General features: G+C 47.9%; 1 protein-coding gene across 1 annotated transcript in view; it reads left to right on the forward strand.

Annotated features, from left to right (window-relative positions):
• myo5c (myosin VC) overlaps positions 1-25,000 on the forward strand; it is a 51,082-nt gene that overhangs the window by 22,778 nt on the left and 3,304 nt on the right. The window contains exons 17-38 of the mRNA XM_062548064.1: positions 64-150; positions 3,204-3,315; positions 8,030-8,241; positions 8,708-8,873; positions 9,179-9,325; positions 10,584-10,748; positions 12,215-12,308; positions 13,411-13,474; positions 14,523-14,703; positions 16,926-17,019; positions 18,224-18,281; positions 18,388-18,462; positions 18,842-19,022; positions 20,085-20,178; positions 20,322-20,385; positions 21,238-21,385; positions 21,611-21,695; positions 21,964-22,062; positions 23,138-23,292; positions 23,466-23,555; positions 24,510-24,660; positions 24,810-25,000. The exon at positions 24,810-25,000 is cut by the window's right edge and continues 95 nt beyond it. Of these exons, the coding sequence (XP_062404048.1) occupies positions 64-150; positions 3,204-3,315; positions 8,030-8,241; positions 8,708-8,873; positions 9,179-9,325; positions 10,584-10,748; positions 12,215-12,308; positions 13,411-13,474; positions 14,523-14,703; positions 16,926-17,019; positions 18,224-18,281; positions 18,388-18,462; positions 18,842-19,022; positions 20,085-20,178; positions 20,322-20,385; positions 21,238-21,385; positions 21,611-21,695; positions 21,964-22,062; positions 23,138-23,292; positions 23,466-23,555; positions 24,510-24,660; positions 24,810-25,000 (2,713 nt within the window). The remainder of the gene's footprint in view (positions 1-63; positions 151-3,203; positions 3,316-8,029; positions 8,242-8,707; positions 8,874-9,178; positions 9,326-10,583; positions 10,749-12,214; positions 12,309-13,410; positions 13,475-14,522; positions 14,704-16,925; positions 17,020-18,223; positions 18,282-18,387; positions 18,463-18,841; positions 19,023-20,084; positions 20,179-20,321; positions 20,386-21,237; positions 21,386-21,610; positions 21,696-21,963; positions 22,063-23,137; positions 23,293-23,465; positions 23,556-24,509; positions 24,661-24,809) is intronic.

Here is a 25,000-nt window from a genome sequence, read left to right on the forward strand (position 1 = left end):
CCCTCTCTCTTTCTCTCCCCTCTCTCTTTCTCTCCCCTCTCTCTTCTCTCCCCCTCTCCTCAGGTACGACTCCAAGCGTGTGGTCCAGCAGCTCCGAGCCTGTGGGGTTCTAGAGACGGTCCACATCAGCGCCCAGAGCTACCCGTCCAGGTGAGATGCCCACACCAGTGCCCATGCCAGTGCCCATCTAGTGCCCATCTAGTGCCCACACCAGTGCCCATCTAGTGCCCATCTAGTGCCCACACCAGTGCCCATCTAGTGCCCACACCAGTGCCCATCTAGTGCCCATCTAGTGCCCACACCAGTGCCCATCTAGTGCCCACACCAGTGCCCATCTAGTGCCCATCTAGTGCCCACACCAGTGCCCATCTAGTGCCCACACCAGTGCCCATCTAGTGCCCATCTAGTGCCCACACCAGTGCCCATCTAGTGCCCACACCAGTGCCCATCTAGTGCCCATCTAGTGCCCACACCAGTGCCCATCTAGTGCCCACACCAGTGCCCACACCAGTGCCCATCTAGTGCCCATCTAGTGCCCACACCAGTGCCCATCTAGTGCCCATCTAGTGCCCATCTAGATCAACACAGGTGATTAATACTGCCCACGGCAGTGCCCTAGATCAGATTCAGATTCAGATTCAGATTCAGATTCAGATTCAGATTCAGATTCAGATTCAGAAAGCTTTATTAGTCCCCGAGGAGCAATTCAGTTTACAGCCAACCCATCCATTAAGGGGTTAAAAGTTTGAAAAGTGCATTGGCATTCACTAGAATGTATGCAGAGTAGATCACTGTAGATCAGTGTAGACTATACTGTAGCATCTAGATCAGTGTAGACTATACTGTAGCTTCTAGATCAGTGTAGAGTAGACTATACTTTAGCATCTAGATCAGTGTAGACTATACTGTAGCTTCTAGATCAGTGTAGACTATAGATCAGTGTAGACTATACTGTAGCTTCTAGATCAGTGTAGACTAGATCAGTGTAGAGTAGACTATACTTTAGCATCTAGATCAGTGTAGACTATACTGTAGCATCTAGATCAGTGTAGACTATACTGTAGCATCTAGATCAGTGTAGACTATACTGTAGCATCTAGATCAGTGTAGACTAGATCAGTGTAGACCAGTGGTCGGCAATAGGCGGCCCGCGGGCCAGATGCGGCCCGCAAGCAAAAACATCTGGCCCGTGAGATCTTTTGAACCAGAGAATGAAAAAAAAAAAAACTTTTTTAAAAATCGGACTGCCAGTCTCAAACATGCTCTTTATTTTGAAACGTAACTTTCCAGAACAGAAGAATTTCAATCAATCTAAATGCGTAGATATTTGTTTCATCTGAATACGAGTGAAGAAGCACGCAGCGAGGTGCAGCGTTAACGCACAACATGCAAAAACAAATGAAGTCAGTGGACAGCGCTGGTTCTCAAATTCCAAGCTAGTCCCTAGAACACATGTTGTCATTCAAACAACGGACATAGGCTTATGGTGATAATTAAAACACGACTTCTTTTAAACAGGCCTGACATCAAACAGGCAATTTACGCACATAGAACTGCGAAAAGTAAAACACGAGTTTCAAACATAGCGTGCGTGTTATTTAGGAACGCAACCTTTAAATTAGCATGCTTAGTTTCGTGGTGCCGTCTTGCAGGCTACTCTTTGTATGCAGAGACACCCTCGTTAGTTGTTACAGATCAGGCATGTGGGCTTTGCATTAATACATATTAGGGAGGATGAATAGTTCTCTGTCTATTCATCATTAAAGATCCTGTTTTCGCTGTTAACTTTTCTCTTCAGATTTTTTCATAGTGCCATTTTTTTGACAGCTAACAGCAACGCGTGGAAATGTTTTTCTGGTGGTTTTTATTTTTATTTTTTAAAGACACAGGCATATAATAGCGCCCCCAATGACCAGTCGACAAATTTAACCTACATCAGCCTGCTTGAATGTCTCTGCTCTGTCATTCAAGAGCGCCTATCATTTTTACCTCCTCCGATATTAATTAATTAAATTAGCCATTGTTTTGGTTGTGAACTTGTGGCCCGCTATGTAATGGCTTGGAAAATATCTGGCCCGAGGCCAAACTTAATTGCCGACCCCTGGTGTAGACTATACTAGAGCATCTAGATCAGTGTAGACTATACTAGAGCTTCTAGATCAGTGTAGACTATACTAGAGCTTCTAGATCAGTGTAGACTATACTAGAGCTTCTAGATCAGTGTAGACTATACTGTAGCATCTAGATCAGTGTAGACTATACTGTAGCATCTAGATCAGTGTAGACTATACTGTAGCATCTAGATCAGTGTAGACTATACTAGAGCTTCTAGATCAGTGTAGACTATACTAGAGCTTCTAGATCAGTGTAGACTATACTGTAGCATCTAGATCAGTGTAGACTATACTGTAGCTTCTAGATCAGTGTAGACTATAGATCAGTGTAGACTATACTGTAGCATCTAGATCACTGTAGACTATACTGTAGCATCTAGATCAGTGTAGACTATACTGTAGCTTCTAGATCAGTGTAGACTATACTGTAGCATCTAGATCAGTGTAGACTATAGATCAGTGTAGACTATACTGTAGCATCTAGATCAGTGTAGACTATACTGTAGCATCTAGATCAGTGTAGACTAGATCAGTGTAGACTATACTTTAGCATCTAGATCAGTGTAGACTACTGTAGCATCTAGATCAGTGTAGACTATAGATCAGTGTAGACTATACTAGAGCTTCTAGATCAGTGTGTATGAATGTGTGCCACTACTCCCTGATGGGTGAAATGCAGAGAACAAATTTCCTACAGGACTAATACAGTGTGACTTGAGTAATTTAACTTGATCAATACATGTGAGCTGGTCTGTATCAGCATAGGTGAGGTTCAGAAGGATGAGATCATTCTCTCCGTTATTCTTACTGTACTGAGTTCATTCATCATTCAAGTACTGCTGGATGTTTGTAGTACAGTATGCCATTAGGAGGTGTGTGCATGTGGGCTTTATGATTGCTGGCCTTGGTTGTTTCTGTATGGATGTGTTATGGTCTCATGTGTTGTGGTCTCATGTGTTATGGTCTCATGTGTTGTGGTCTCATGTGTTATGGTCTCATGTGTTATGGTCTCATGTGTTGTGGTCTCATGTGTTATGGTCTCATGTGTTATGGTCTCATGTGTTATGGTCTCATGTGTTATGGTCTCAGGTGGACCTACATCGAGTTCTACAGTCGCTACAGCATCCTGATGACACAGGCGGAGCTGGTTCTCAACGACAAGAAACAAACATGCAAGTCTGTTCTCCAGAGACTCATTCCTGTAAGGACCCGCCACCTTCTCCTCCTCTCCTCCCCTCTCCTCCTCTCTCCTGTCATGTCCTGTGTTCTCTGCTCCCATCCTCTCCTCCTTTCCTCCCCTCTCCTCCTCTCTTCTCCTCCTCTCTCCTGTCATGTCATCTGTTCTCAGCTCCCATCCTCTCCTCCTCTCCTCCTCTCCTCCTCTCCTCCTCTCCTCTCCTCCCCTCTCCTCCTCTCTCTTCTCTCTCCTGTCATGTCCTCTGTTCTCAGCTCCCATCCTCTCCTCCTCTCCTCCTCTCCTCCTCTCTTCTCCTCCTCTCTCCTGTCATGTCCTCTGTTCTCAGCTCCCATCCTCTCCTCCTCTCCTCCTCTCCTCCTCTCTTCTCCTCCTCTCTCCTGTCATGTCCTCTGTTCTCTGATCCCATCTTCTCTTCTCCTCTCCTCCTCTCTTCTCCTCCTCTCTCCTGTCATGTCCTCTGTTCTCTGATCCCATCTTCTCTTCTCCTATCATCTCTCCTGACCTCCTCCTCTCCTCTTTTCTTCTCCCCTCCTCTCTGCTCTACACTCTACAGCTCTCCTCCCTTCTTCTCCTCCTCCTCTTTGCACTACACTTCTGTGTTCCTCTCCCACTCCTCTGTCCTCCTCCCTCCCCTCATCTACTCCCCTGTTCATTCATCCGTCTCTGTAATCACTCCATCTCTCTGTCCTCTTTCTTCATTCTTCGTGCTCACTCATCCGTTTCTCCCCCCCCTCTCTTGTCCCACGCCTCCCCCTCTCTGTCACTCATTCTCTCTGTGCTGTCATGCACTGCTTAATGTCCTCTCTTCCTCCTCTCCTCCACCGCTCCTCTCCTCTTCTCCACCCCTCCCTGCTCCTCCCACATCAGTGTCGTGTCAGGATCGTCCACATTCCCTGTGCTCATTTCTCTCTCAGCTCGATACAGATTCTAGTTTTCAAGCACACCTGTCTCTGCGCTGTCTCTCATACCCAAATGTGTACAATGTTTGTGCATTTTATCTTCCTAAACTGCATGTCTGTACTTTTACAATATGGACATCAACACAGACTAGTGATTAGCGGTTTTGTCTGTTGTCTAGTTCAGATGTCAGTAGTGTTCACTGTGTGTTCAGTACCCAGCATGTCAGTAGTGTTCACTGTGTTCATTAGTCAGTAGTGATCACTATGTGTTCAGTAGTCAGTAGTGTTCACTGTGTTCATTAGTCAGTAGTGTTCACTATGTGTTCAGCATGTCAGTAGTGTTCACGGTGTTCAGCATTGAGGCAGCTCAATGATGTAGAATTCTACTCTCCGCTGACCAGCGACCCCACAATACGGTTTCAGAGCAGAATAAAGAGCACTCTTCATACCGCTTTAACGAATGGTGACATCACTAAAGAAGAACATGACTTTCTGCATCAAGAACACCCTGTGCGGCCGACTTTTTACACACTGCCTAAGATACATAAGAAGTTTGAAGACTTGGTTCCTGGTCGCCCTATTGTAGCGGGCTGCCAGTCATTAACTGAACCCATCTCGCAGTTTGTGGACTGTCATATTAAATCATTAGTCTCAACCTTACCATCTTATTTACAGGATACGACTGATTTTCTGAATAAATTGCAAAATGTCGTGATATCTGAGAATGACTTGTTGTGTACGATGGATGTGACCAGTCTATATACCAACATTCCCCATGATCTAGGCCTATGTGCTTTAGAGAGTTATCTTGCATGCAGAGAACATGATCAGCCTTCAACTAAATCTCTTTGGGAAATGGCACATATAGTTTTGACAATGAATTACTTTAGATTCGAAGAGACCTTTTACCATCAAATTAAGGGCACAGCCATGGGTTCTCCCTTCGCCCCCAATTATGCGAACTTGTTCATGGGGAAATTCGAAAGTGACTTTGTTTATAAAGACAATGAGTTTGGTCAATGTATTAAATGTTGGTTCCGATTCATAGACGATATATTCTTTGTTTTCAGTGGGACGGTTGAGCCTCTGCTTCAGCTCCATACGTATTTAAATTCAAGACTTAGTTCTATCAAATTTTCCCTTGAATTCAGCATGGACAAAATATCATTTTTGGATGTTGAAGTTCAGAAAGTAGGGAAGACTCTAACAACGACAGTTTTTCGCAAGGTCACTGACCGAAATAGCTTTTTACTCTCTAGTAGCTATCATCCACCCCCCATGAAGAGAAGTCTCCCTTACAGCCAATTTTTACGTGTTCGCAGAATATGCGACACTGATGAGGATTTTGAAACCCAAGCCAAAATTGTTTATGATCGTTTCCTTGAAAAGGGTTATGCAAAAACAAATTTAGATTCCTGTTTACAAAAAGCCTGCAGCTCTGCGCGCAAAACTCTTCTGGAGAAGAAAGCTAGGACTAAGGAGGCGCCGCAGCTGGTCTTCGTTAATACTTTTTCTCCGTTTTCTAGCAATATCAAATCAATTGTTAAAAAACATTGGCATGTTCTGTCTAGTGACCCACAGATAGGCCAGTCCTTCAATTATACTCCTCGTTTCGCCTATAAAAGGTCCCGAAATTTGAGAGATGCATTGGTCAAAGCTGACGTGCACACTGCATCCTCCAATTGGCTCTCTAATCTCCCCCCTGGCAATTTTCCCTGCCGTAACTGTGTCAATTGCAATGCAATGATAAAAGGAGACACATTTGTACATCCACGCACCGGCAGGAAATTCTCCGTGAGAGGGAGAATATCCTGTCGGACGTCCTTTGTCGTTTACCTGTTGAAGTGCCCGTGTGGCTTCTGTTATGTAGGGAAAACCACTAGAGAACTTCGTACACGTGTCACTGAACACAAAAGTAACATACGAAATAAAGATGAAAAATCCCCAGTGGCAAGACATTTTAATAACAATAATCATGATATTTGTATGCTGAAATTTCAGGGCATTGAACTTGTACATAAGCCTAGGAGGGGTGGAGATAGGGGGCGTCTCCTGCTTCAGAGAGAGGCCTTTTGGATTCATGAACTGCAGACAGTCCAACCTGGTGGCCTTAATGAAGAACTGGCCCTACAGTGCTTCCTCTGAGTTTGCCATTTCATGTTTTGCAATATATTTTGCTATTTTTTTAATTTAAAATTTTTTTTTTTCTCTATTTTGTATAATTGTTGACTTGCATATTGTCCTATTTAGGCACATTATTGATACAATTCAGAATGTTTGCTATGACTGTGTGCGCCTAATTGGCAATTTGGTGATGTAGCCTATCTGTACCTGTTATTAGTTACACCTGCCCTATCCTCCCCAAGACGCTGAGGACGGCTGTTAGCCGAAACGCGTCCGTCTTGGTTCATGCTTTCAAGTCAATAAAATACCAAGATTTATTCGAGAGTGCGTTTATTTTGCTATATACGGTGTTCAGCATGTCAGTAGTCGTTCTGCATGTCATTAGTGTTCACTGTGTGTTCATTAGTCAGTAGTGTTCACTGTGTTCAGTAGTCAGTGTTCACTGTGTGTTCATTAGTCAGTAGTGTTCACTGTGTTCAGCATGTCAGTAGTGTTCACTGTGTGTTTAGTAGTCAGTAGTGTTCACTGTGTGTTCAGTAGTCAGTAGTGTTCACTGTGTGTTCAGCATGTCAGTAGTGTTCACTATGTGTTCAGCATGTCAGTAGTGTTCACTGTGTGTTCATTAGTCAGTAGTGTTCACTGTGTGTTCAGTAGTCAGTAGTGTTCACTGTGTGTGTTCAGTAGTCAGTAGTGTTCACTGTGTGTTCATTAGTCAGTAGTGTTCACTGTGTGTTCAGCATGTCAGTAGTGTTCACTGTGTGTGTTCAGTAGTCAGGTCAGTAGTGTTCACTGTGTGTTCAGCATGTCAGTAGTGATCACTGTTTTCATTAGTCAGTAGTGTTCACTGTGTGTTCAGCATGTCAGTAGTGTTCACTATGTGTTCAGTAGTCAATAGTGTTCACTGTGTGTGTTCAGTAGTCAGTAGTGTTCGCTGTGTGTTCAGTAGTCAGTAGTGTTCACTGTGTGTGTTTAGTAGTCAGTAGTGTTCCCTGTGTTCAGTAGTCAGTAGTGTTCACTGTGTGTTCAGTAGTCAGTAGTGTTCACTGTGTGTTCAGTAGTCAGTAGTGTTCACTGTGTGTTCAGTAGTCAGTAGTGTTCACTGTGTTCAGTAGTCAGTAGTGTTCACTGTGTGTCCAGTAGTCAGTAGTGTTCACTGTGAGTTCATTAGTCAGTAGTGTTCACTGTGTGTTCAGCATGTCAGTAGTGTTCACTATGTGTTCAGTAGTCAATAGTGCTCACTGTGTGTTCATTAGTCAGTAGTGTTCACTGTGTGTTCAGTAGTCAATAGTGCTCACTGTGTGTTCATTAGTCAGTAGTGTTCACTATGTGTTCATTAGTCAGTAGTGTTCACTGTGTGTTCAGCATGTCAGTAGTGTTCACTATGTGTTCATTAGTCAGTAGTGTTCACTGTGTGTTCAGTAGTCAGTAGTGTTCACTGTGTGTTTAGTAGTCAGTAGTGTTCACTGTGTGTTCAGCATGTCAGTAGTGTTCACTGTGTGTTCATTAGTCAGTAGTGTTCACTGTGTGTTCATTAGTCAGTAGTGTTCACTGTGTGTTCAGTAGTCAGTAGTGTTCACTGTGTTCATTAGTCAGTAGTGTTCACTGTGTGTTCAGTAGTCTAGGGGTCTCCACCCAGCATGTCTGTGTGCCGCTGGGTCTTAATGCCGCCTCCTCGTCCTCTCTCTCGGCCGCAGGACTCTGACCAGTACAAGTTCGGCCGCACCAAGATCTTCTTCCGGGCGGGGCAGGTGGCGTACCTGGAGAAGCTGCGGCTGGACCGCCTGAGGGCGGCGTGCGTCACCATCCAATCACGCGTGAGGGGGTGGAGCCAGAGGCGCCGGTTCCTGCGGTTGAGGAGCGCGGCCTGCACCCTGCAGCAGTACATCAGGGGTCAGAGGTCAATCAGGTCTGACCCCTGCAGCAGTACATTAGGGGTCAGAGGTCAATCAGGTCTGACCTGGGCACGGGGGCGCGGGGTCAGAGATGCATCATTCAAATTCGCTAACATAGGCGAACAGTTTTCCGTTAGCCTTAAGTTTTCAGCGAGCGTTTGCAGACATTCCCAAACGGTCTGCTGGGTAGTTCTCAGCCAACAAGACCTGACATTAACTGGGCCTGAGTTTGATGAAGGCATCAATGCAATTACTGTTAGATTGGAATGTTAACTCCAAATCATTCATGATTGGTCTATTCTCTGAAGCGATCAGTCATTGGTCTATTCTCTGAAGCGATCAGTCATTGGTCTATTTCTCTGAAGTGATCAGTAATTGGTCTGTTCTCTGAAGTGATCAGTAATTGGTCTGTTCTCTGAAGTGATCAGTGATTGGTCTATTCTCTGAAGTGGTCAGTGATTGGTCTATTCTCTGTCGCAGGCAAACGGTGACGGCCGAGGCGCTCAAACGAGGTTGGGCTGCAGTGGTCATCCAGAAGCATTGCCGTGGTTACCTAGTGCGAAGGGTCTACAAGCTTGTCTTGGTTGCCACGGTGACCATTCAGGCCTACATCAGGGGATGGCTTGCTCGCAAGCGCCACAAAAAGGTGTGTGTGTGTGTGTGTTTGTGTGTGTGTACAAAAAGGTGCTTTTAGATGAGATTACAAATGTGAGTGTGTGTGTAGATGGTGTAATGGTGTAGGAGCAGACGCCATTGGTCCTCCAGAAGTACGCGCGGGCCTGGTTGTGTAACTCTGTGTGTGTGTGTGTGTGTGTGTGTGTGTGTGTGTGTGTGTGTGTGTGTGTGTGTGTGTGTGTGTGTGTGTGTGTGTGTGTGTGTGTGTGTGTGTGTGTGTGTGTGTGTGTGTGTGTGTGTGTGTGTGTGTGTGTGTGTGTGTGTGTGTGTGTGTAGATGGTGTGTGAGCAGAAGGCGTTGGTTCTGCAGAAGTACGCTCGCGCCTGGTTGGTCCGGCGGAGGTTCCAGAGCATGCGGCGCCTCGTGCTCAACGTGCAGCTCTCCTACCGTGTGCAGCAGCTCAGGAAGAAACTGGAGGAGCAGGTACACACACACACACACACACACACACACACACACACACACACACACACACACACACACACACACACGTGCAGCTCTCCTACCGTGTGCAGCAGCTCAGGAAGAAGCTCGAGGAGCAGGTACACACACACACACACACACACACACACACACACACACACACACACACACACACACACACACACACACACACATATACACACACACACACACACACACACACACACACACACACACACACACACACATACTTCTACTCTAGAGAGGAGGATCAGGTACACACACACACACACACACACACACACACACACACACACACACACACACACACACACACACACACACACACACACATACTTCTACTCTAGAGAGGAGGATCAGGTACACACACACACACACACACTCCTACTGCAGAAAGAGGAGGTGCTGGATATTCACTCACTTGCCTGTGCCTGGCTCAGTTATATGATCCTCTATAATGCTCTATAATGCTCTATAATGCTCTATAATGCTATATATGCTATATAATGCTATATAATGAATAATGAAAAACTCCCTGTACTGTTCCTGGCTCAGTTATATGATCCTCTATAATCCTCTTTAATGCTCTATAATCCTCTATAATGCTATATATGCTATATAATGCTATATAATGAAGTATAATGTTGTATAATGAAAAACTCCCTGTACTGTTCCTGGCTCAGTTATATGATCCTCTATAATGCTCTATAATGCTCTATAATGCTATATATGCTATATAATGCTATATAATGAAGTATAATGTTGTATAATGAAGTATAATGTTGTATAATGAAAAACTCCCTGTACTGTTCCTGGCTCAGTTATATGATCCTCTATAATGCTCTATAATGCTCTATAATGCTATATATGCTATATAATGCTATATAATGAATAATGAAAAACTCCCTGTACTGTTCCTGGCTCAGTTATATGATCCTCTATAATGCTCTATAATGCTCTATAATGCTATATATGCTATATAATGCTATATAATGAAGTATAATGTTGTATAATGAAAAACTCCCTGTACTGTTCCTGGCTCAGTTATATGATCCTCTATAATGCTATATAATGCTATATAATGCTCTATAATGCTCTATAATGCTATATATGCTATATATGCTATATAATGCTGTTCCTGGTTCCACATAATACTATATCATGAATAATGCTCTCGCTATAGCATTGTCCGCGTCTCCTGCTGATTGGCTGAGATGTTGTGTGTTCCTCCAATCAGGGTAAAGAGAACCGTGGCCTGATGGAGAGGCTGACAGGCCTGGCCAACGCCCACTCTCAGGGATTGGACAAGCTGCAAGCGCTGGAGGCGGAGCTGAGCAAATCGGCCAATGACAGAGTGTCCGTAGAGAAGCAGGAGAAGAGGAACAAGGAGGCAGCCAATCAGGTCAGTAGTGCAATGAGCATGAGCCAATCAGATCAGTAGTGCTATGAGTATGGCCACGCCCCCCGATACGGCCAATCAGGTTAGTAGTGCAATGAGCATGAGCCAATCAGATCAGTAGTGCTATGAGTATGGCCACGCCCCCCGATACGGCCAATCAGGTTAGTAGTGCAATGAGCATGAGCCAATCAGATCAGTAGTGCTATGAGCATGAGCCACGCCCCCCGATACACCCCTCGATACGGTCCTGACATTGCCCTGGTTCTGTCCTAAGATTGCCCTGGTTTGACCCTGATATGGCCCTGATTTGGCCCTGATGCTGCATTGATTTGGTACTGATGTGGCCATTGAGTTGAAATTGAAATGAATTTAATTTCCCCAGATATCAGTACATACTGCAGGTGCATAGTTCAGCACTGGGCATACAGTGTGCAGTGAGATGAGATGGTGCTGGTGTGTGTGTGTGCACATGTGCAGTGAGATGAGATGGTGCTGGTGTGTGTGTGTGCACATGTGCAGTGAGATGAGATGGTGTGTGTGTGTGTGCACATGTGCAGTGAGATGAGATGACATGGCGCTGGTGTGTGTGTGCACATGTGCAGTGAGATGAGATGGTGCTGGTGTGTGTGTGTGTGTGCAGTGAGATGAGATGGCGCTGGTGTGTGTGTGTGTGTGCAGTGAGATGAGATGGTGCTGGTGTGTGTGTGTGCACATGTGCAGTGAGATGAGATGGTGCTGGTGTGTGTGTGTGCACATGTGCAGTGAGATGAGATGGTGCTGGTGTGTGTGTGTGTGTGCAGTGAGATGAGATGGCGCTGGTGTGTGTGTGTGTGTGCAGTGAGATGAGATGGTGCTGGTGTGTGTGTGTGCACATGTGCAGTGAGATGAGATGGCGCTGGTGTGTGTGTGTGTGTGCAGTGAGATGAGATGGTGCTGGACTGGTGTGTGTGTGTGTGCACATGTGCAGTGAGATGAGATGGTGTGTGTGTCTGCACATGTGCAGTGAGATGAGATGATGCTGGTGTGTGTGTGTGTGTGCAGTGAGATGAGATGGTGTGTGTGTGTGCACATGTGCAGTGAGATGAGATGGTGTGTGTGTGTCTGCACATGTGCAGTGAGATGAGATGGTGCTGGTGTGTGTGTGTGCACATGTGCAGTGAGATGAGATGGTGCTGGTGTGTGTGTGTGCACATGTGCAGTGAGATGAGATGGTGCTGGTGTGTGTGTGTGCAGTGAGATGAGATGATGCTGGTGTGTGTGTGTGCACATGTGCAGTGAGATGAGATGATGCTGGTGTGTGTGTGTGCACATGTGCAGTGAGATGAGATGATGCTGGTGTGTGTGTGCAGTGAGATGAGATGGCGCTGGTGTGTGTGTGTGTGCAGTGAGATGAGATGATGCTGGTGTGTGTGTGTGCACATGTGCAGTGAGATGAGATGACGTGGCGCCGGTGTGTGTGTGTCCCTCAGATGATCACCCAGCTGCAGGCTCAGAAAGCTGCTCTGGAGGCGGAGAAGAAGAGCGTGGAGGCCAAGATGGCCGAGAGCACTCAGGAGATGGCAGGTGCTGCTGGGGACTCTTGGGCTTGGGGGGGTGGGTTTGGGTTTGGATTTTGGGTTGGGGGGGTAGTTTTGGGTTTGGGTTGGGGGGGTAGTTTTGGGTTTTGGATTGGGTGGGTTTGGGTTTGGGTTTTGGGTTGGGTTGGGTTGGGTTGGGTTGGGTTGGGTTTTGGGTTTGGGTTGGGGGGGTAGTTTTGGGTTTTGGGTTGGGTGAGTGGGTTTGGGTGGGTAGGTTGGGTTTTGGGTTGGGTGGGTGGGTGGGTTGGGTTGGGTTTTGGGTTGGGTGGGTGGGTGGTTCGGTTGGGTTTTGGGTTGGGTGGGTAGGTTGGGTTTTGGGTTGGGTAGGTGGGTAGGTAGGTTGGGTTTTGGGTTGGGTGGGTAGGTTGGGTTTTGGGTTGAGTAGGTGGGTGGGTAGGTTGGGTGGGTGGGTGGGTAGGTTGGGTTTTGGGTTGAGTAGGTGGGTGGGTAGGTTGGGTGGGTGGGTGGGTAGGTTGGGTTTTGAGTTGGGTAGGTGGGTGGGTAGGTCGGGTTTTGGGTTGGGTTGGGTTGGGTTGGGTGGGTGGGTAGGTTGGGTTTTGGGTTGGGTAGGTGGGTGGGTAGGTTGGGTGGGTGGGTGGGTAGGTTGGGTTTTGGGTTGGGTAGGTGGGTGGGTAGGTTGGGTTTTGGGTTTTTGCCAAGATGGCGGAGAGCGTTAAGCAGATGAGAGGTGCGGGTTAAGATGTCTTGGGTGGATGAGTTGGGTTTGCACTGAGGCCTGTCTGTAACCCTCTCCGTCTCTGTCTGTACCCCTCTCTCTGTCTCTGTCTGTGACCCTCTCTGTCTCTCTCTGTCTCTGTCTGTACCCCTCTCTCTGTCTCTGTCTGTGACCCTCTCTGTCTCTCTCTGTCTCTGTCTGTGACCCTCTCTCTGTCTCTGTCTGTACCCCCCTCTCCGTGTCTCTGTCTGTACCCCCCTCTCTGTCTCTGTCTGTGACCCTCTCTCTGTCTCTCTCTGTCTCTGTCTGTGACCCTCTCCGTGTCTCTGTCTGTACCCCCCTCTCTGTCTGTGTCTGTGACCCTCTCCGTGTCTGTGTCTGTGACCCTCTCCGTGTGTGTGTCCGTCTGAAGAGAACTTCAGTGAGCTGCAGAGGAGACTGCAGGAGGACCTGGAGAAGGAGGAGAGGAGAAGGAAGTAAGTGACCATTGGCCCAGATGAGCTGCTTACCGCCCCATTGGCCCAGATGAGCTGCTTAATCACTATACTACCAGCGCCCCATGACCCGCCATAGACTCCCATTGGGTCCACATGAGCTACGACAGTATTGACCCTCTTCATCATTGGGCCCAGATGCTATAGACAGACATAGACATCCCAGGTGCAGAGAGTACAAGTCTTGCCAAGTATCTGATCCAACCATTTAGTAAACCAGCTCATCCTAATTAGCAGCCAGGTACAGTAGACCAGATCATCAGTGGTATCACCTGTGTTAAGTGCACAGGTAGAAAGAATATCTGGCAGGACCTCTACTTTCTGGAACCGGGATGTGCGCCTCTGGCCATAGACCCTCATCATTGGTCAGTCCTCTGGCCATAGACCCTCATCATTGGTCAGTCCTCTGGCTATAGACCCTCATCATTGGTCAGTCCTCTGGCCATAGACCCTCATCATTGGTCAGCACACTGGCCATAGACCCTCATCATTGGTCAGTCCTCTGGCCGTAGACCCTCATCATTGGTCAGTCCTCTGGCCGTAGACCCTCATCATTGGTCAGTCCACTGGCCGTAGACCCTCATCATTGGTCAGTCCTCTGGCCATAGACCCTCATCATTGGTCAGTCCTCTGGCCATAGACCCTCATCATTGGTCAGTCCTCTGGCTATAGACCCTCATCATTGGTCAGTCCTCTGGCTATAGACCCTCATCATTGGTCAGTCCTCTGGCTATAGACCCTCATCATTGGTCAGTCCTCTGGCCATAGACCCTCATCATTGGTCAGTCCTCTGGCCATAGACCCTCATCATTGGTCAGTCCTCTGGCCATAGACCCTCATCATTGGTCAGTCCTCTGGCCGTAGACCCTCATCATTGGTCAGTCCTCTGGCTATAGACCCTCACTGGCTATAGACCCTCATCATTGGTCAGTCCTCTGGCTATAGACCCTCATCATTGGTCAGTCCTCTGGTCAGCACACTGGCCTCAGCGCGCCCCCCCCTGAAGAGTGTCCTTCACTTTGCCCCTCAGGATCGCGGAGAACAATCTGGAGAACCAGAGGGAGGACTCGTGCCGGGAGGTGGAGGTTCTGCAGCTGGAGAACCGGCAGCTGCGGGAGGAGAAGCTGCGGCTGCAGATGCAGCTGGAGGAGGAGAACCACCAGAACACGGAGCTGCAGGAGCAGATCGCGCAGCTCACCAAGCACATCAAGGTAGCACCTCACCAGACACATCAAGGTAGCACCTCATTGGCTCAGCCATCTCACCAAATACATCAAGGTAGCACCTCATTGGCTCAGCCATCTCACCAAACACATCAAGGTAGCACCTCACCAGACACATCAGCACCTCTTTGGTTCAGCCCTCTCACCAGACACATCAAGGTAGCACCTCATTGGCTCAGCCATCTCACCAAACACATCAAGGTAGCACCTCATTGGCTCAGCCATCTCACCAAGCACATCAAGGTAGCACCTCATTGGCTCAGCCATCTCACCAAGCACATCAAGGTAGCACCTCACCACGCACATCAGCACCTCATTGGTTCAGCCATCTCACCAAATACATCAAGGTAGCACCTCATTGGCTCAGCCATCTCACCAAACACATCAAGGTAGCACCTCATTGGCTCAGCCATCTCACCAAACACATCAAGGTAGCACCTCACCAGACACATCAAGGTAGCACCTCATTGGCTCAGCCATCTCACCAAACACATCATGGTAGCACCTCATTGGTTCAGCCATCTCACCAAACACATCAAGGTAGCACCTCACCACACACATCAGCACCTCATTGGTTCAGCCATCTCACCAAATACATCAAGGTAGCACCTCATTGGCTCAGCCATCTCACCAAATACATCAAGGTAGTACCTCATTGGCTCAGCCATCTCACCAAACACATCAAGGTAGCACCTCATTGGTTTAGCCATCTCACCAAATACATCAAGGTAGCACCTCACTGGTTCTGCCATCTCACCAAACATCAAAGTAGCACCCATGGAGGTATTATAAGAACTGGAGAGAGGGACTAAGTCCCGCCCCCATTCATTTCAATGGCCGATGCTAGGCTAGCTACTTCAGCCAAAAAAGTTTGAAATTGGCCGCAGCCATCTTTGAGAAAATGGCGTTCCATGGGTGTCCATTTCCGTCACCAGCTAGAATGAGCCAATTAGGTTCCACGTTACAACGAGACAACATAGGTACATCGTTGATGAAGATTGGAGAGTGAGAGAAGGTATTTGTGAACGCGCTCCTATCGTTACAGGCGCAAATGTATTTAATTATTTGAGTTGGGATGGTGGTGGAGAAGTTTGCCCCTTGTCTCGAAATCCTATCATGTGATATTCATATGTCATGATAATAAACATGGCGAGTCAATATTGAGCAAGAATTCACTTAGCATACACATAAATGTGATCCCCACATGTAATGCTTTGAACTGAGCCGTTATGTGCGCAAAAGGCTGCCTACCCGACGAAAATGACTCTTAATAAGTAGACATGGGATGTAAGAAACGTGTGGATACCAGATATGCTATTTGTGCTGCACCCAGTGTGAATTTGCAGTTTAAACCTACATTTGTAGACAGACGAAATGAAGCCAACGCATATTATAGGCTTACCGGTAGAAGCGCGCATCCATGTGTTAGGCCTATGTTTCGAGCAGCATGCATTTTAAGTCTGCTGTCACTGTCGGAAACTTTTGCCGTTATCTACTGTAGGCTGTGACCCCCAACGCTGCGTTGTTATGAACTAGGCTACAGGTCTGCAGCTGAGCGTTTTAAAATAGATTTCATAGCCTAGCCTACACGACAGCGAGTAGGTTAATAATTGGGTTTAGTTAGAGAATTTCTTCGCATTTCCTAGAATGTCTTATCATACCTTGCCAACTCATACATAGTCTAATGCAAATAATAGTAACCTATTAGAACGACATTTGCTTTTTTCTTTTATTCACAACGCCTGGTATAATGATAATCCACAGGCATCAAGTATCGGTAACTTAATCCTAGTCGTCAGTCATTTTATTTATGTCTTCTAGAATGCGTTATCAACATGGACGCGCGAGGACGCTCGTGCCGAAATCGAAACTCGTGCATGAGCTGAGACAGCTCGTGCATGAGCTGTCTCGTGCATGCGCTGGTGCCGGATATGGTACAACCATGGAACGCCATTTTTTCAAAGATGTCGGCGGCCAAATGACATGCTAACTGGCTGAAGCTAACCCTCCAAATCCTGACCCCCTGGTAGCACCTCTCTGTTTCTCTGATGACAGGCTGTGTATAGGCAGTGTGTGTGTGTGTGTGTGTGGTGTGTGTGTGTGTGTGTGTGTGTGTGTGTGTGTGTGTGTGTGTGTGTGTGTGTGTGTGTGTAGTTTTTGGAAGGCCTGTATGTTAGTGGGGCAGTCCTGAAGATGGATTCTTTTTTTAGGTGTTGCCTGAGCTGAGGAAAGATCTCCACAACCTCCAGTCCCAGAAAAATGAGCAGGAGAGGAGAGCGAGAGAGCAAACCCACCAAGCTAAAGGTAGCCGTGTCCACTCAATCCAAGCTAAAGGTAGCCGTGTCCACTCACCCTCACCAAGCTAAAGGTAGCCGTGTCCACTCACCCTCACCAAGCTAAAGGTAGCCGTGTCCACTCACCCTCACCAAGCTAAAGGTAGCCGTGTCCACTCACCCCCACCAAGCTAAAGGTAGCCGTGTCCACTCACCCTCACCAAGCTAAAGGTAGCCGTGTCCACTCACCCCCACCAAGCTAAAGGTAGCCGTGTCCACTCACCCCCACCAAGCTAAAGGTAGCCCTGTACACTCACCCCCACCAAGCTAAAGGTAGCCGTGTCCACTCAATCCAAGCTAAAGGTAGCCGTGTCCACTCACCCCCACCAAGCTAAAGGTAGCCGTGTCCACTCACCCCCACCAAGCTAAAGATAGCCGTGTCCACTCACCCTCACCAAGCTAAAGGTAGCCGTGTCCACTCACCCTCACCAAGCTAAAGGTAGCCGTGTCCACTCACCCCCACCAAGCTAAAGGTAGCCGTGTCCACTCACCCTCACCAAGCTAAAGGTAGCTGTGTCCACTCACCCTCACCCCCACCAAGCTAAAGGTAGCTGTGTCCACTCACCCTCACCAAGCTAAAGGTAGCCGTGTCCAATCAATCCAAGCTAAAGGTAGCCGTATCCACTCACCCCCACCAAGCTAAAGGTAGCCGTGTCCACTCAATCCAAGCTAAAGGTAGCCGTGTCCACTCACCCTCACCAAGCTAAAGGTAGCCGTGTCCACTCAATCCAAGCTAAAGGTAGCCGTGTCCACTCACCCCCACCAAGCTAAAGATAGCCGTGTCCACTCACCCCCACCAAGCTAAAGGTAGCCGTGTCCACTCACCCCCACCAAGCTAAAGATAGCCGTGTCCACTCACCCCCACCAAGCTAAAGGTAGCCGTGCTCACTCAATCCAAGCTAAAGGTAGCCGTGTCCACTCAATCCCACCCTTCTCCTTTCTGATCTGTTTGTTATAGATGTTGTCACTTTACTTAATCTATTTACCAATTAAGTGATGAGTTTTTTGAGACCCTTTTTCTGCACAAGTTTATGGAGAACTACGAAGGAACTATTGTACTGCATCCTTGTATGTTTGTGTTTAGTGAAGATGAACTGTTGTACTGCATCCTTGTATGTTTGTGTTTAGTGAAGATCAACTATTATTGTACTGCATCCTTGTATGTTTGTGTTTAGTGAAGATGAACTTGATCATCAGACAACTTCTGGGGGACCGGAGCAGTGAAGACATCTTGTGAGTTTGCTGAGATGTTCAGATCACCTGGTCTACAGGGACTGTCCAGCGCTTCACCTGCGCCTGAGACAGGTGTGGTTGCTCACTGTCGTCTCTGTCCACACAGGTTAACTGCCGCAGATGACGCAGAGGAGGATGGGAATCTGCTGCTGGCTTTCGATGGCCTCCAGAAGGCAACCAGGTCTCTCTTTTCTCATGCACTTCCTTATTCTGACCTATAGAGGGCAGCAAGGTCTCTCTTTTCTCATGCACTTCCTTATTCTGACCTCTAGAGGGCAGCAAGGTCCCTCTTTTCTCATGCACTTCCTTATTCTGACCTCTAGAGGGCAGTTTTCTCATGCACTTCCTTATTCTGACCTCTAGAGGGCAGCAAGGTCTCTCTTTTCTCATGCACTTCCTTATTCTGACTCATGTCTGATAATTCAAGGAAAACTCCCTCCACCACGACAGGACCATGTTACCATGGTGAAAGTGATGTGTACTCTGATTTATCATCAGCGCTGTTTGTAAATGTTGTGTGTTTGTTTGTTTGTTTGTTTGTTTGTTTGTTTGTTGTGCAGGGTGATGGAGACGCAGCTGCGTGAGCAGAGGGAGGGCTTTGAGAGTCAGGTGGAGGTGTTGAGCTTTAAGATGGAGCACCTGCAGCGGGAGAACGAGCAGCTGCAGGGTCTCTTCCGAGAGAAGAGCGACGTCAACGAGAACATCCGCCAGGAGGTGGCGCGACTCACCGCCGAGAACATGGTGCACACACACACACACACACACACACACACACACACACACACACACACACACACACACACACACACACACACACACACACACACAGAGAGACTAGAATATGGTACACACACACACACACACACACACACACACACACACACACACAGAGAGAGACTAAGAATATGGTACGCACACACACACACACACACACACACACACACACAGAGACTAAGAACATGGTACACACACACACACACACACACACACACACACACACACACACACACACACAGAGACTAAGAATATGGTACACACACACAAAAATGAAGAAGTACCCGCACACTGTCCGGAAGGGATTTAATGACACAACGTTTCGACCAAAGCTGGCCAGCAGAGGACATTGAGAACATGGTGCATGTTTGCGTAGCTTGATGTGTTAAAGTTTGCGTAGCTTGATCCGTTAACGTTTGCGTAGCTTGATCCGTTAACGCTTGCGTAGCTTAATCCGTTAACGCTTGCGTAGCTTGATCCGTTAATGTTTGCGTAGCTTGATCCGTTAACGTTTGCGTAGCTTGATCCGTTAACGCTTGCGTAGCTTGATGCGAAAGAGCCCTTAAAAAGACCTGTTTATCAGAGAGTTTATTTAACTACGTGTGTGTTTGTGTGCGTGCGTGCGTGCATGTGTGCATGTGTGCATACGTGCGGGTGGGTGTGTGTCTGTATGTGTACGTGTGTGGGTGTGTATGTGTCCATAAGTGTGTGTGTCTTGATGATACAAATGTGTCTGCTGATTTCATTTGTTTATCTGGTGTCTATAAATACTGCTTGTGTGTGTGTGATTGTGTGTGTGTGTGTGTGTGTGTGTGTGTGTGTGTGTGTGTGTGTGTGTGTGTGTGTGTGTGTGTGTGTGTGTGTGTGTGTGTGTGTGTGTGTGTGTGTGTGTGTGTGTGTGTGTGTGTGTGATTGTGTGTGTGTGTGTGTGTGTGAGTGTGTGTGTGTGTGTATGTGTGTGATTGTCTGTGATTGTGTGTGTGTGTGTGTGTGTGTGTGTGTGTGTGTGTGTGTGTATGTGTGTCTCAGGTGATCCCTGAACTGAAGCAACAGGTCAGTGAGCTGCTCAGACAGAAGCAGGAGTTAGAGATCCAACAGCAGGAGGAGACCAGTCAGATGATGGGTACACACACACACACACACACACACACACACACACACACACACACACACGCATTTAAACACTCCATCAGTCTGAGTGTTTAATCCCATGCTTATGGAACTGCAGATGCATCATGGGACATGTCCTGTCTTTCCTTTTTTAAGGGCGCATTGAGGAGGTGTCATCCAGACTCCAGGCGGATCTCCAGGAGGAAAGCTCCCGCTGCAGGTCACTACCTCTCTGATCCACACACACACACACACACACACACCAGCACAAACTCCTGCAGCAAGTTACTATCCCTCTCTGATCCACCGTAAGCTCCGTTAGCACCTTTAATACCGTTAGCACCTTTAGCACCATTAGGACCTTTAGCACTATGCTTTAACACCTTTAACACGGTTAGCACCATTAGCACCTTTAGCACCGTTAGCACCTTTAATACCGTTAGGACCTTTAGGACTGTTAGGACCTTTAGCACCTTTAGCACCTTTAACACCTTTAGCACCTTTAGCACCGTTAGCACCTTTAGGACCGTTAGGACCGTTAGGACCTTTAACACTGTTAGCACCATAAGGACCTTTAGCACTATAGCACCCTTAACACCATTAGCACCGTTAGCACCTTTAGCACCATAAGGACCTTTAGCACTATAGCACCGTTAGGAACTTTAGCACTATAGCACTGTTACCACATTCAACACCTTTAGCACCGTTAGCACCTTTAGCACCGTTAGCACCGTTAGGAACTTTAGCACTATAGCACTGTTAGCACCTTTAACACCTTTAGCATCTTTAACACCTTTAGCACCGTTAGCACCGTTAGGAACTTTAGCACCGTTAGCACCTTAAGCACCATAAAGACCTTTAGCACCGTTAGCACCTTTAGCACTATAGCACTGTTAGCACCTTTAACACCTTTAGCACCGTTAGCAGTAGCAGAGCATGTAGGTCACTACTCCTCTCTGATCTCCTGCAAGCACCAGCACCGTTAGGACCGTTAGCATCTTTAGCATCTATAGCGCCTTTAGCATTTTTAGCGTGTGTGTGTGTGTGTGTGTGTGTGTGTGTGTGTGTGCAGGCAGTTTGAGCAGCAGCTGGAGGAGGTGCAGGCTCGGCTAGAGGAGCAGCAGGAGCAGCAGGAGCAGCTACTCAAGCAGCAGCAGGCCGAGCAGGAGGCCAAGAGCAGACTCCGGCAGGAGGCCTCCCGGCTCACCGCAGACAACATGGTGCGTGGGTGTGTGTGTGTGTGCGTGTGTGTGTGTGTGTGTGTGCATGCATGTGTGTGTGTGTGTGTGCGTGTATGTGTGTGTGTGTGTTTGTGGGTGGGTGTGTTTGTGAGAGGCCTCCAGACTCACTACAGAGAACATGGTGTGTGTGTGTGTGTGTGTGTGTGTGTGTGTGTGTGTGTGTGTGTGTGTGAGAAAGTGACGTTTCTGGCTCATATACTGTAGGGTCTGGAGGAGCAGCTGGACATGAAGGATCGACTCATTAAGAAGCTGCAGGACCAGATACGCTCTCTACAGGCTCCAGATAAGGGTACACATACACACACACACACACACACACACACAACCAGATACGCTCTCTACAGGCTCCAGATAAGGGTACACACACACCACACCACACCACAACACAACACAACACGCCACAACACAACACAACACAACACAACACAAACACAACACAACACAACACAACACAACACAACACAACACAACACAACACAACACAACACACACACCCACTTTGGGATACAGGTTACCTGTTGAGTTTGTGTTATGCATTCTTGATTCTCTCTCTTCAGCCAATCAGAAAGCAGCCCCCGCAGCGCCTAGAGAGTACCTGGGGATGCTGGAGTACCGGCGGGAGGATGAGCCCAAAATCATCCAGAACCTCATCCTGGGTTAGTGGAGAACAGCTCTGTGTCTTTAGAACCATCCAGAACCTTATCCTGGGTTAGTGGAGAACAGCTCTGTGTCTTTAGAACCATCTAGAACCTCATCCTGGGTTAGTGGAGAACAGCTCTGTATCTTTAGAACCATCCAGAACCTCATCCTGGGTTAGTGGAGAACAGCTCTGTGTCTTTAGAACCATCCAGAACCTTATCCTGGGTTAGTGGAGAACAGCTCTGTGTCTTTAGAACCATCTAGAACCTCATCCTGGGTTAGTGGAGAACAGCTCTGTATCTTTAGAACCATCCAGAACCTCATCCTGGGTTAGTGGAGAACAGCTCTGTATCTTTAGAACCATCCAGAACCTCATCCTGGGTTAGTGGAGAACAGCTCTGTGTCTTTAGAACCATCCAGAACCTTATCCTGGGTTAGTGGAGAACAGCTCTGTGTCTTTAGAACCATCTAGAACCTCATCCTGGGTTAGTGGAGAACAGCTCTGTATCTTTAGAACCATCCAGAACCTCATCCTGGGTTAGTGGAGAACAGCTCTGTGTCTTTAGAACCATCCAGAACCTTATCCTGGGTTAGTGGAGAACAGCTCTGTGTCTTTAGAACCATCTAGAACCTCATCCTGGGTTAGTGGAGAACAGCTCTGTATCTTTAGAACCATCCAGAACCTCATCCTGGGTTAGTGGAGAACAGCTCTGTGTCTTTAGAACCATATAGAACCTCATTCTGGGTTAGTGGAGAACAGCTCTGTGTCTTTAGAACCATCCAGAACCTCATCCTGGGTTAGTGGAGAACAGCTCTGTGTCTTTAGAACCATATAGAACCTCATCCTGGTAAATACATAGATAGATAGATAGATAGATAGATAGATAGACACATTATTGATTAAATGTTTGTTTAAGGGAAAGTAAGACTTTCCACTCAGTTGTCCAGTTGTGTTTAAGGAGCTATCCAGGTGTGTTACAGTGTAGAGAGAAGCTCAGGCTTGTGCTTGATTCCCTGCTGTCTGATCTCCCCTCACACACACACACACACACACACACACACACACACACACACACACACACTCTCACGCAGACCTGCGGCCGCGCGGTGTGGTGGTGAACATGTTTCCAGGGCTGGCGGCTCACCTGCTCTTCATGTGCGTGCGTCATGGCGACTACCTTAACGACGGGGCCAAGCTCAAGTCCCTGATGCACGCCATCATCACCGGCCTCAAGAAAGTCATCACGGTGAGACGCACGCACGCACGCACGCACACACACACGCACATCGCCGGCCTCAAGAAGGTCATCTTGCTGTCTAACACCTGTGTGTGTGTGTGTGTGTGTGTGTGTGTGTGTGTGTGTGTGTGTGTGTGTGTGTGTGTGTGTGTGTGTGTGTGTGTGTGTGTGTGTGTGTGCAGGAGCATCAGGAGGACTTTGAGGCGCTGTCCTTCTGGCTGTCCAACACCTGCCACCTGCTCAACTGCCTGAAGCAATACAGCGGAGAGGAGGTGAGACAGAAGCCCCCAGTGCTCACACCTGTCTCACTGCTACTGCACCTGTCTCACTGATACCACACCTGTCTCACTACTACCACACCTGTCTCACTGCTACTGCACCTGTTGTACTGATACCACACCTGTCTCACTGCTACTGCACCTGTCTCACTGATACCACACCTGTCTCACTGCTACTGCACCTGTTGTACTGATACCACACCTGTCTCACTACTACCACACCTGTCTCACTGATACCACACCTGTCTCACTACTACCACACCTGTCTCACTGCTACTGCACCTGTTGTACTGATACCACACCTGTCTCACTGCTACCGCACCTGTCTCACTGATACCACACCTGTCTCACTACTACCACACCTGTCTCACTGCTACTGCACCTGTTGTACTGATACCACACCTGTCTCACTGCTACCGCACCTGTCTCACTGCTACCACACCTGTCTCACTGCTACTGCACCTGTTGTACTGATACCACACCTGTCTCACTGCTACCACACCTGTCTCACTACTACCACACCTGTCTCACTGCTACTGCACCTGTTGTACTGATACCACACCTGTCTCACTGCTACCGCACCTGTCTCACTGCTACCACACCTGTCTCACTGCTACTGCACCTGTTGTACTGATACCACACCTGTCTCACTGCTACCGCACCTGTCTCACTGATATCACACCTGTCTCACTGCTACTGCACCTGTCGTACTGATACCACACCTGTCTCACTGCTACCGCACCTGTCTTACTGATACCTGTCTCACTGCTACCACACCTGTCTTACTGCTACTGTGGTGTCCGTGGACATTTGAGCTGGAGGGGATTGTGGTGTGTGTGTGTGTGTGTGTAGACGTTTGAGCTGGATGGGATTGTGGTGTGTGTGTGTGTGTGTGTGTGTGTGTGTGTGGACGGACTTTTGAGCTGGATGGTGTATTTCCCTTCACAGGAGTTCATGAAGCACAACACACCCCGTCAGAACAAAAACTGCCTGATGAACTTTGACCTTTCAGAGCACAGGCAGATCTTCAGTGACCTCGCTATCCGGATCTACCACCAGTTCATTGTTGTCATGGAGACCGTGCTCACCCCTCTCATTGGTACGGTGCATTTCTCTGGAGCATTCTGAATCTGGAGGTTTGGATGGATCATCCAATGAGACATACTTTATGTGTGTGTGTGTGTGTGTGTGTGTGTGTGTGTGTGTGTGTGTGTGTATACATGTGTGTGTGTGTGTGTGTGTGTGTAGTGCCTGCTATGCTGGAGCATGAGAGCCTGCAGGGCATCTCCAGCATGAAGCCAGGAGGGCGGCGCAAGCGCTCCAACAGCGTGTACGACGAGACGGAATCCTGCAGCATGGCCTCCGTCCTGCAGCTGCTCAGCGGTTTCCACGGCAACATGCTGCAGCACGGCATGGACGCAGAGCTGGTCAAGCAGACG

Source organism: Sardina pilchardus, chromosome 10 (assembly GCF_963854185.1).
Source record: "Sardina pilchardus chromosome 10, fSarPil1.1, whole genome shotgun sequence".
NCBI classification, from domain to species: Eukaryota; Metazoa; Chordata; class Actinopteri; order Clupeiformes; family Clupeidae; genus Sardina; species Sardina pilchardus.